The 12623-nt window shown below is 41.5% G+C and overlaps 1 protein-coding gene across 4 annotated transcripts in view; it reads right to left on the bottom strand.

Moving 5' to 3' along the window:
* The window catches only part of stxbp5a (syntaxin binding protein 5a (tomosyn)), a 322570-nt gene that overhangs the window by 225464 nt on the left and 84483 nt on the right, over positions 1–12623 (bottom strand). For all 4 annotated transcript variants that reach the window (XM_060914103.1, XM_060914104.1, XM_060914102.1 and 1 more), the window contains exon 3: positions 7326–7407. In XM_060914103.1, the coding sequence (XP_060770086.1) occupies positions 7326–7407 (82 nt within the window). The remainder of the gene's footprint in view (positions 1–7325; positions 7408–12623) is intronic.

Consider the following 12623-nt stretch of genomic DNA (forward strand, 5'->3'; position numbering starts at 1 on the left):
GTCAGCCCTGTGATGACCTGGCGACTTGTCCAGGGTGTACCCCGCCTTTCGCCCGTAGTCAGCTGGGATAGGCTCCAGCTTGCCTGCGACCCTGTAGAAGGATAAAGCGGCTAGAGATAATGTGATGTGTGAATGTGATTTGCACATCCAAAAATGCAGCAAAACCTTCCCATACTAATTAATAACAACTAACTCGGCTGAATGAAGCATTACAAGCATGCCCCCTCTCATGGCGGTGTAGTTACCATTGCTATGGGGTCACGTGACAGTGCAATACTTGAAAAATATGTATGAAATTTTCCTCCAGATGTGTGTGTGCTTGGCTTTCTCAGTTACCCTCTGTAGTATGCTACCTGGCTCTATAACACAACTAAATATGCTACGGTGTGGTCACGTGGTCTGGCTCAGCCAATCAGAGCACAAGAATCAATTAACAAATATGGCATCGCTTCTGGTCATGATAGACCTGAATCAAAGACAGTTTTGTGGTGGAATAATTGGATTTGCAGCAAATTATGGGCAGCAGAAACGATATAAATAGCTTGAACATTGAAAGGTAAGTTTTTATTTTTTTCTGGGATCAAGGTGCTGGCGCAGACTATCCGTGCAGGCGGAGAAAATTGCCGGTTGCCAGCGTCTGTGGACAACTCTGTAATCAATGTGTGTCTAAATAGACTCTTCTCTTCGGCAAACATTGAGGCAGTGAACGGGACATGCAGATTCCTCCTATACAACATTCAAAGGATCCTCCCCTTCCTCACCCTCTACCCTACTCAGCTCTTGGTCCAAGTGCTGATCCTCTCCCGCTTGGACTACTGCAAATCTCTCCTCGCTGCCCTCCCAGCATGTGCCACCAGACCCCTGAAGCTCTTCCAGAACACTGCAGCCCGCCTGGTCTACAACCGCCCTCATTCATCCCACTCTGTTTGCTGCCCTTCACTAGCTGCCTGTCGGAGCTTGTATCAAATGTAAGATGTTGGTGCTAGCTTACCAGGCAATCAAGGCGTCCAGCATACCTCCAGAGACTAATCTGACCCTACACGTCAGCCAGATCCCTACATCCTGCTGTTACTGGTTGCCTGGCCCCTCCTCCTCTCCGCTCTTGCCCAGCCCGCTAAAGAATGCTATCTGTCCTCACTCTCCATTGGTGGGAAGACCTTCCCATCAAGGTCAGAACTGACCACCTTCAAGCACAGACTGAAGACCCAACTCTTCAGGCTGCACCTTCCCCTGCTTCCCTGCCCACTGTGTAATCATGTCACTGTCTTAGCCATCTTGACCAACCCAGGCTGTGAATTGTCTGGCCTGGTCATGCTGCCTTAGTCTTAGCCACTGGGGTTTTATTTTTCTCTGTTTACAAGCCCAATTTCAAAAAAGTTAGGACACTGTGTAAAACATAAATAAAAACAGAATATTAAGGGCGTATTCACTCCTACGTTGTTTGGTCCGGACCAAACGAACAAAATTTCCCTTGGTCCGGACCTTTTGGGTTGGTCTGAATACAAACCACCGAACTCTGGTCCGGACCAAACAAGCGGACCGAGACCGAGCTGCAAGGTCGGACTCGGTCCGGACCAAAGGAACCCTGGTGCGGACCTTTTGGAGGTGTGAAAGCAGACCGGACCTAATCCGACAGTTTTGCTTTTTTGTACCTTGGGAGCTTCCGTCGTTTGTCGAGCATTATGGGAAACAGAGTCTTGACACTCCACCGCAAAGCGCAAACACTGTTTCGGTTGTCAAGGGAACCTTACAACAGTCGTTCAGTCATTCAGACCAGTGGTAGGCTAGACTACAGAGTACAAAAAATGAGTAGGGGGCAAACATGGGCCGAGGAAGAAATGCGTACCCTTGTGGATATATGGGCAGATGTCCACATATCTGAGCTTTTGGAGAGAACACACAAAAAATGCCGACGTGTTTGCTGTATTCAGTGAGAAAATGAAGGAGAAGAGGTTCACGCACTCCCCAGAACAATGTCGGCTAAAAGTGAAGAAACTCCGTCAGACCTACATTAAAATCAGGGACATTCTTTCAAAAAGTGGCAGTACTAGTGACGCAAAAAGAAATTCATCTATCACGATAAGGCGAATATCCCGACACATACCTCCTCCATCTTGCGTGAAGAGCCAGAACTGTCACAACATGATGTGCGCTCATCAGCGCTATCCTCCATAGCCGCCTTGCCCTTTGAAGTCGTCGTTGATAAATTACTTGTACAACAGCATAGTAATCGCACAATTGTGAAAACAGTAAAAACTGGAAAAAACATATAGCTTTGATGACATTAAAAAGAATAACAGCACGGAAAGCCTCCATGACTACTTTTGAACTTAACGCTTTGTGCGCGTGTCGTCTCTGACCAATAGCTGAACGACCTCAGGGCGCGTGGCTTTGTTGACAGATTTTGGTCCGCTTACTAAAATGTACAGTGTGAAAGCGAACCGCACCAAAATGAAAAAATAAAAAAAACATTTGGTTCAGACCAAAGCAAGCGAACTATCCTGGTCTGAATACACCCTAAGATTTGCAAATCATGGAAACCCTATATTTAATTGAAAATAGTACAAAGGCAAAATATCAGATGTTGAAACTGAGAAATTTGATTTTTTTTTTTTTGAAAAATATATGCTCATTTTGAATTTGATGTCAGCAACACATTTCAGAAAAGTTGGGGCGGGGCAACAAAAGACTGAAAAAGTTGTGTAATGCTAAAAAAAAACCTAATTTGGTTAATTGGCAACAGGTCCGTAACATGATTGGGTATAAAAAGAGCATTTCAGAGAGGCAGAGTCTTTCAGAAGGAAAGATGAGGAAGGGGTTGACCACTCCAAACAGAGCAACCATTTAAGAATAACATTCCTCAGTGTAAAATTGCAAAAAATTTGGGGATCACATCATCTATGGTACATAAAAGATTCAGAGAATCTGGAGAAACCTCTGTATGCAAGAGACGAGGCTGAAAACTGACATTGGATGCCTGTGATCTTCAGGGCCTCAAGTGACAATGCATTAAAAGCAGCCACGTGTCTGTAGTGGAAATCACTGTATGGGCTCAGGAACACTCCAGAAAACCATCATCTGTGAAAACAGTTCATTACTGCACCCACAAATGCAAGTTAAAACCATATATAAACAATATCCAGAAACACCGCCACCTTCTCTGGGCCCAAGCCCTTTTACAATGGACTAAGGCAAAGTGGAAAATTGTCCTGAGGTGTGATGAATCAAAAGTAGAAATTATTTTTAGAAATCATGGACACCGTGTCCTCCAGGCTAAAGAGGAGAGTGACCATCTGGCTTGTTATCAGTGCACAGCTCAAAAGCCAGCATCTGTGATGGTATGAGGGTGCATTAGTGCACATGACATGGATAGCTTTTACATCTGGGAAGGCATCATTAATGCTGAATGATATGTACATGTTTCAGAGCAATATGCTGCCATCCAGACAAAACCTTTTTCAGGGAAGGCCTTCTTTCTTTCATCAAGACAATGCCAAACCACTTTCTGAACATATTAAAACTGCATGGCTCCGTAGTTAAAGAGTCTGGGTGCTAAACTGGCCTGCCTGCAGTCCAGATCTGTCTCCCATTTAAAACATTTGGTGCATTATGAAGTGCAAAATACAACAAAGGAGACAGCGAACTGTTGAGCAACTGAAATTAGTATATCAGGTAAGAATGGGACAACATTTCTCATTCAAAACTACTGCAATTGGCCTCCTCAGTTCCCAAACGTTTACAGAGTGTTGTTAAAAGTAGAGGTGATGCAACACAGTGGTAAACATGCCCCTGTCCCAACTTTTTTGAAACATGTTGCTGACATCAAATTCAAAATGAGCATATACTTTTCAAAAAACAATAAAATTTCTCAGTTTCAACATTTGATATGTTGTCTTTGTACTATTATCAATGAAATATAGGGTTTCCATGATTTGCAGATTATTGCATTATGTTTTTATTTACAGTTTACACAGCATCCCAACTTTTTTGGAATTGGAGTTGTAGTTGTACTTTGTCAGCTTATTTGAATGGTTGGCTTGTTTTCCTTGGCTGTTTGCTGATTGTTGTTACTGTACTTCAGCAGAATATTATACTAAGTGTTATTCTGTCACTTGTTCATTTGGCACTAGAACTTTCTTGTCTAGAAGTTCAGCACTTCTTATACCTGACTTTTGCACTTGTACGTCACTCTGGATAAGAGCGTCTGCTAAATGAAATGCCTGTAATGTAAATATCATTTGTGAACTGAATTTTGTTGTTCAAGTACTCGTACTTGTCCAATGCCAATAAAGTTGAGTATAATCTACACAATTTCCCCACACAAGTAAAAAAAAAACAACAATATTGTTCAATTATATTATATCATGTTTCACTGCTCATCCAAGCTATCATCAAGCTTAAAAATAAACCCCTGTTGTGTTCTACTTAATGTTGGCTTTAATCAAGTTTTCCAACCAAGAAACAGCACCACCTGCACATTCTGGACAACATTTCACAGCAGTTGAAGCCAAAATGAGTTTGAAGCTCTCACTAATGGGCTGGGTGCAGTACAATTTTAACAGCACCCACACCCATGTGAATGGAGGACAAGGCAAACTAAATACTGGCATGCATACCAACGAGGCTTGGGTGTGTTTTATCAGCCAATATATGGCACTTCTAATCAGTCTTTATTATAAATTAAGTGGATTTCAGTCATCTTGGATATCCCTATCCATCATGAAGAGGCACATGTCCATAATGAACAGTGGCAGACAGACGAATTGAAACCCTTTTTTCAATTTTAATCATAGTGGGGCAGTGAAACTAAACTTTTCATAACAATTGTGCTTTTTATGATAAAAGCATAAAATTTGGTAGAAAAACTCACAAAGGGACTCTGATCAGACTGAATTGTAAGTGCTTCAAATTTGGCCTTTGGGAGCCATTGGTAGCCAGTTTACAAAATGGCTGCCAAATATGGCGTTTGTTATGGGAAAATGGATTGAAAGCAGAAACTAGTAACTAATACAATTATATAGTTCACCATAAATCAATCTAATTGTGGGAACATTCTCACAAAAAAGGTCCTTAAATACTTACATATCAGAGATTTAAAAATGTACCCACTGTAATACCAAATGTTACCGTACAGTTGTGGTCAGAAGTTTACATACAGTGACATGAATGTTATCTTGGATATGAATATCATGGCAGTATTTGGGCTTTCAATGATTTCTCTGAACTGTTTTTTTTTTCTTGGCATGGACTCGACTTATAAGCATGGTCCATATATTTTCAATAGGGTTGAAGTCAGGACTTGTTTTAAGCTTAATGTTAGCCTGCTTTATCCTCCACAACCAGCTCTGATGCATTCATTGTCCTGTTGTGACTCCCAATCATGTTCAAGTTTCCAATGGTTTGAGGTTATGCTGAAGAATTCTGAAGTAGTCCTCCTTCTTCATTATTCCATCCATTTTGTGCAATGAACCAGTTCGACTGGCAGTAAAACAGCCCCAGAGCATGATGCTGCTACCACCACCACCACCAGCTGGTACAGTGTTCCTCTGTACATTGTCGTCGTTGTGGCCAAACAATTCAATCTTTGTCTCATCTGACCATACAGCTTTCCTCCAGAAGGCTTTTTCTTTGTCCATGTGGTCAGTTGCAAACTTTAGTTAAGCTTGAAGGTGTAAATTTTGGAGCAGGGGGTTATTTCTTGGATAGCAGCCTCTTAGTCCATTTTGATATAAAACTCACTGAACTGTCGACAGTGATCCATCAGCTTCCAGTTCATGGCAAGGCTGTGCCATGGTGGTTCCTGGGTTGTTCCTGACCATCCAAACCAATTTCCTTTCAGCTGAGGGTGACAGTTTGGGTTTTCTTGAAGCAAAGTGGCTTGGCAAAGTGACTACACCTCCCAGTAACTTGCATGCAATTGTTTGAACTGATCTTGGGATCTGCAGTTGTTTAGAAATGGCTCTAAGAGACATTCCTGAGTTGTGTATATCTACAATCCTCTTTCTCAGATCTGCACTGAGCTCCTTGGACTTTCCCATTTTACTGTGTGTTGGTCAATCCAATGAGTGCTGTAAACAAACCCTTTTTATGAAGGCACAGAGAAGCTACCAGCTGTAGTCAATCATAATCACTAACAGAAAGTTAAGAGACCTCGGCCTTGACAAGATAAGAGACATTTTGGAAGTCTCAGCACCTCTGAATTAATAATCTAAGTGAATGTATGTAAATTTTTGACACTGTATGTACAATTTTGACCCTGTGTTGATTTCAGAAAACCCAAAGAAAATTAAAACTTCTGCACCAAATTCATGGGTTTATTTCTATGAAAGAAATATGTTGTACAATCATTTCGCCACAGAAAATGAACAGTTCAGAGAAATCATTGAAAGCTCAATATTGCCATGACATTCATATCCAAGATGACATTCATGTCACTGTATGTAAACTTCTGACCATAACTGTATGTAGGTTGAGGTTGAGGTGTAAATTTGTGTCTTAAAAAGTGACCAGCCCCCCTTTGTGACCCCCTTTTCTACCCCATTTGATGCTTTTTATCATAAAATGCACAATTGCTATGCTAAACTGCCCCATTAGCAAACATGAGCATGACTACTATTTTGGGAATTGATGGAACCCTCTTACAGCAGTGCGACATTCTTGAAAATAAACCTCTTCCTTTTGAATATGTGACTTAGCACCTAACCAACTTGGCTAGAACACTGCTGTAGTGTGGAGAGGAGCCGTGCCATACCTCATACTGTGTTCTTGCACAAGATGGGCATAGAAATAGCACCCAGCTTTGCTTTGACAAAAATAGTGTCATTGCTGGTTGAGCTACTTGAGGATTAGCACTGAAAACAGTCATTTTTAAGGATTGTGGTCCACCTCCTTAGACTTCTCAGGAATTGCTATGGTGCATGTTTAATTCTGCCCTTCAGAAAGGTGCCTTAGGAACAACAATGAGCAACATATTCAGATATGCATTATATCTAATCAGTGGCAAAGATGTTTACATGTATGTAATTTCTGTCATAGGACTACTAATCAGCAATGCATGGCACAGAAGAATGAGTAAGTGGTCTCTGAAAACAACTCTGAAGAAAAGACAAAAGGGAGGGAAAATTGCTGTTAGTTCCCTACATAGGCACCCTCTCGGGGTACTTAGGAAAACAAGTGGGTTCTTCACAAGAAGGACAGTGAGCAGAAGGATCAGCTAAGCCCCCTGGAATAAATTAAGATTCAGGGTATGGCTGCTTGGCATGGAGAAGAGAGAGACAAAAGGAAGGAGCTTGGGAAGTAGGCACTGATATAAAAAATGCACTTACCTCATTGATGAGGAACTGTAGCTGGATGACAGCTGCTCCACTCTCATGCTGACAGTAACATTCCACACCAGGACGACCAAATCTGTATGAGAGAGAGTTAGGGAATTTACCATGTCAACGTATGAAAGAGAGGTACTAACCTCAGAGGGGGACTGGAATAATCTAGTATTGGGTTAATTTGATGCGGAAAGGATTTTCAAGCATTTCTCAGTCCTTCAGTACAACTGCACCACCACCCACCCAGTCTCCTGAAAATCAATCCTTCTGATACTAATGGTGCTTTATATGGAACTTCTATGTTATTATTTGAAACTCATGAGAACTTATAAGTTGCTAGACAACTAGGAAATATGCTGAATAGGTACTGAGTTTAAATTAGTTAATGGCTGATACTTATAATTAAGCTAGCCAGCATGTAGCCATTAGGTCCTTGATATAAACAATATACAGACCTAACAATATTGTAAAATATCATTCCTCAAGTACATGCTTCAGAAACCTCACTTTGATAATCACTGTGTTAGAATGTCAAAATTATTTCTTTGCTTTTGGGAAATGAGATGCTTCCAGTCCATACTGCAGATATGTGAAGGGCTTGCTGGATGAAATCATTTACTTTATGGAAAGGCTGAGAAGTGAACTGAGAAAAAAGTATAACATATCATATCATTAACACCAGCTTGTGATTATACTCCATTTCCTACAAACAACTCAAGCATATATACAGCATATATGGCAAACAATTTTCAGGCTAAAATACTTAAAAAAATCAAGATATTTGTCACCATAGTGACAGAGAGAGAAAGAGAGAGAGAGATATTAAATGTGCAAAGTGAAGAAAGAAGGGTTGACCAATGTAGGGGAAAGAATTTAAGAACAACAGAAAATAGCTGATTTGTCCTTTTTGACCCTGTGTGAGTGAACACTGAAAGTCTGAACCTTCACTTCAACCAAAGAAGTGGAAAGATGCTTGAAGTTGACAGCACACCCTGAGGTTTCTCATACACCCCCCCCCCCCCCCCCACACACACACACACCCACACACACAGACACACACGATATTCTTCATGTCATTGGAAAACCAACAATGGTTTTCAATGCTCAAAGAGCAGGGTTAATGAAGTTCATGAAAACTCACAAAACAGACATAGAGGAAACCATGGAAATACAGAGAAATATAATTTTGACAAAAGACAAAGTCCAAGCTGTTTTGAATTCAAATGCAAATTACAGTCATGGGAACAAAAAGTACACTCTCCTTCAATTCTCATCATCTCTAGCCGCTTTATCCTTCTACAGGGTCGCAGGCAAGCTGGAGCCTATCCCAGCTGACTACAGGCGAAAGGCGGGGTACACCCTGGACAAGTCGCCAGGTCATCACAGGGCTGACATATAGACACAGACAACCATTCACACTCACGGTCAATTTAGAGTCACCAGTTAACCTAACCTGCATGTCTTTGGACTGTGGGGGAAACCGGAGCACCCAGAGGAAACCCACACGGACACGGGGAGAACATGCATACTCCACACAGAAAGGCCCTCGCCGGCCCCGGGGCTCGAACCCAGGACCTTCTTGCTGTGAGGCGACAGTGCTAACCACTACACCACCGTGCCGCCCTCCATCAATTCTTTTTTTTTAAATTTATCATTGCATAAATAACAATTGTGTGGTCGTTACCAATTTCTATAAACAAACAAACAAACAAACAAACAAACAAACAAACACTCTCAGGTAACAAAAATAATAATAATAATAATAATAATAATAATAATAATAATAAATAAACACAAAAGATTTCAAGATGTAGTCATTTTTATTTTTCATAAAAAGTAAACCAACATTCAGAGGTGGGAAAAAATAAGTACATACTTCCTAATTTCTAATAGAGGCTTTGCACTGTCACATGACCCCGTAGCAATGGTAACTACGCTGCCACAACAGGGGGCGCACTTGTAGTGCTTCATTCAGCTGAGTTAGTTGTTATTGATTGGTACTGGAAGGTTTTGCTGCATTTTTGGATATGCAAATCATCTCATCTCATCTCATTATCTCATCTCATCTCATTATCTCTAGCCGCTTTATCCTTCTACAGGGTCGCAGGCAAGCTGGAGCCTATCCCAACTGACTACGGGCGAAAGGTGGAGTACACCCTGGACAAGTCGCCAGGTCATCACAGGGCTGACACATAGACACAGACAACCATTCACACTCACATTCACACCTACGGTCAATTTAGAGTCACCAGTTAACCTAACCTGCATGTCTTTGGACTGTGGGGGAAACCGGAGCACCCGGAGGAAACCCACGCGGACACGGGGAGAACATGCAAACTCCGCACAGAAAGGCCCTCGCCGGCCACGGGGCTCAAACCTGGACCTTCTTGCTGTGAGGCGACAGCGCTAACCACTACACCACCGTGCCGCCCGATATGCAAATCATTTTGAACGAAATGAAGACATCAGATTTTTAAATATACCTAAAGTAATTCATCATTGGGGGAAAAAATGAGAGAGATTTCTAAATGTAGACGGGAAAATGGGGAAAAAACATTCGATGGGACTCAGTGTCGAACGGAGAGGTCAAAACACAATGGTATGCCTACTTCATTTCCACAAAGTAAGAATAAAAAAAAAAATTCACAATTGCAGCAAGGTGTTCATACAGTGAAGTGAACATGAGGAGCACAGTGGCTCTGCAGAGCCTAACCTTCACCAAGACTTAAAAAGTGCATTTACATTCAGTGATCCTTCGGAGCATGTTGTGTGCGCGCTAGGGACCCAGTCATTATGGGAACCACCTGATGCTGTTTTGAGCACAATCAGCACACACATATAAGGACACAGAGGCTATGTGAAGTATTATCATTATCACTGTTATGTTTGTTTGAACCATGTTTATGACTCTGATTTCAGTTTCGTTTTTGTGAATATCATGTCTGCTAATAAACACTCTTCCTGCACTTAGAGTCATCTACCACCACACACCTGGCAGAATACTTCACAAAGCCTCTGTGTCCTTATATATGCATGCTGATTGCGCTCAAATCAGCATTAGCTGCTTCCCATAATGACTGGGTCCCAAGCGCGCGCACAACGCGCTCCAAAGGATCCCCGAATATAAATGCCCTTTTTAAGTCTCAGTGAAGGTTAGGCTCTGCCGAGCCACTGTGCTGCTCATGTTCATGTCACTGTATAAGCATGAGCACATTGCTGCAGTTGTGAAATTAATTTTTTTTTTAATTCTTACCTTCGTGGAAATGAAGTGAGCACACCATCGAGTTTTGACCTCTCCGTTCGACACCAAGTCCCACCAAATGTTTTTTCCCCATTTTCCCTTCTACTTTTAGAAATCTCTCTAATTTTTTTCCCCCAGTGATGAATTACTTTTGGTAAATTAAAAAATGTGATGTCTTTGTTTCATTCAAAATTATTTGCATATCCAAAAACGCAGAAAAACCTTCCCATACCAATTAATAACAACTAACTAGGCAAGCACTACAAGCGTGCCCCTTGTCATGGAGGCGTAGTTACCATTGCTATGGGGTTACGTGATGGTGCAAAGCCTCTATTGCACAATCATTAAGAGAGTAAGTAACAGTCAGGTGTTACTAAAGAATTACACATGATTAGTTAATGATCAAGAAGTGTGAGTACCTCTATAAGAGCATAACTTTTGGCACTGTGGTATTCTGGAGCTCTCGGGTGTGTCTCTATATCATAACAAGAAGAAAGAACATCAGCCATCACCTCAGAGAAGCAATTGTTGCTGCTCATCAATCTGGGAAAGGTTATAAGGCCATCTCAAAATAATTTGAAATTCACCATTCTACAGTGAGAAGGAATGTTTACAAACAAGCTCTGACTGCGTAATGCTCAGTGGTATAAAGAAAAACCCAAGCGCTAAATCATGCGACCTACAGATCTCTGTAAGCACAATGAATGCTCATGTTCCTGAAAGCACAATCAGAAAAAGATTGTACAAGTATGACTTTCATGGAAAGGTGGCTAGGAAAAAGCCCCTTTTCTCCAAAAAGAATATGACAGCACAACTTTGCAAAAGAACCACAAAGGTTCTGGAACAATATCTTTTGGACTGATGAGACCTAGATGTTTGGTCATCATGCACAGTGCCATGTTTGATAAAACCAAACACAATGTATCAACACAAACACCTAATACCAGCTGTGAAGGATTTTGGTGTGTGTGTGTGGGGGGGGATTATTTAGGCAGTTGTTCTGCAGCTACAGGACCTGGGAAACATGCCGTCATTGAGACAAAGATGAACTACACTTTGTACTAGAAATAAATGTGAAGCTATCTGTCTAGCAGTTTAAGCTCCTTAAGCTTAGTTTTGGTGACTCCACTTTCTAAGGCTACATCCACATGACAATGGCAACGAGATGTTATTTAAAAATATATCGCGTCCAAATGGGCAACAATCAGTAAAATATCAGGTCCATATGGCAACGCAACGCTTGCTGAAAACGATGCAATACACATGCCACACCTCTAGGGGCGCTGTAAGACGGTCCCTTCGGAGACACCAGAACAATAGAAGAAGTAAGGACGCATGCGCATAATGCGCGAGACTTCATATTAGCCACAAAGTCAGGAAAATCTGTTTGTAAAATTACATTATAATGACCAAATACAATGAAAAGTATTTTTCCAGTCTCACCTGTGAAAGGTAATCCCATGTGATCTCGTTTGGACGGCAAACCTGTTGGTACAGTTAAACGCAGCTAATCTTTATTCTCCGCTTTGACCTCTCCAATATGGCGGCGAGGATGACGTATGATTCTACACGGAAGGCGGCATCTTTAATGGTCCGGAATAAATTGAATACTACACGTTGATGGATTAATTTGTTTCTCACCTGTGAAAGGTAATCCCCTGTGATCTCGTTTGGACGGTAAACCTGTTGGTACAGTTAAAGGCAGCACATGAATCTTTATTCTCCGCTTTGACCTATCCAATATGGCGGCGAGGATGACGTATGATTCTACGCGGAAGGCGGCATCTTTAATGGTCCGGAATAAATTGGATTAATTTGCTCCTCTACGGCCTTTTTGAGGAATGTATTGTCGGACTTAAATCAACATCTGAAGAGGTGAGATCGCTCCTTTTTTTCCCTATTTTTGCTGGCGGGATTGCACCATTACACAATAAATATTCACAGTGAAAATATTTTGTAAGCGCGTTTCATGAACCAAGTGATAGGATTTGTTGACAACTCGCATCGCATCGCAATGAGAAGATTATTGGCACTACTGGTGTTAAGAATCAGACCATTTC

Source organism: Neoarius graeffei, chromosome 2 (genome assembly GCF_027579695.1).
Source record: "Neoarius graeffei isolate fNeoGra1 chromosome 2, fNeoGra1.pri, whole genome shotgun sequence".
Classification (NCBI taxonomy): Eukaryota; Metazoa; Chordata; class Actinopteri; order Siluriformes; family Ariidae; genus Neoarius; species Neoarius graeffei.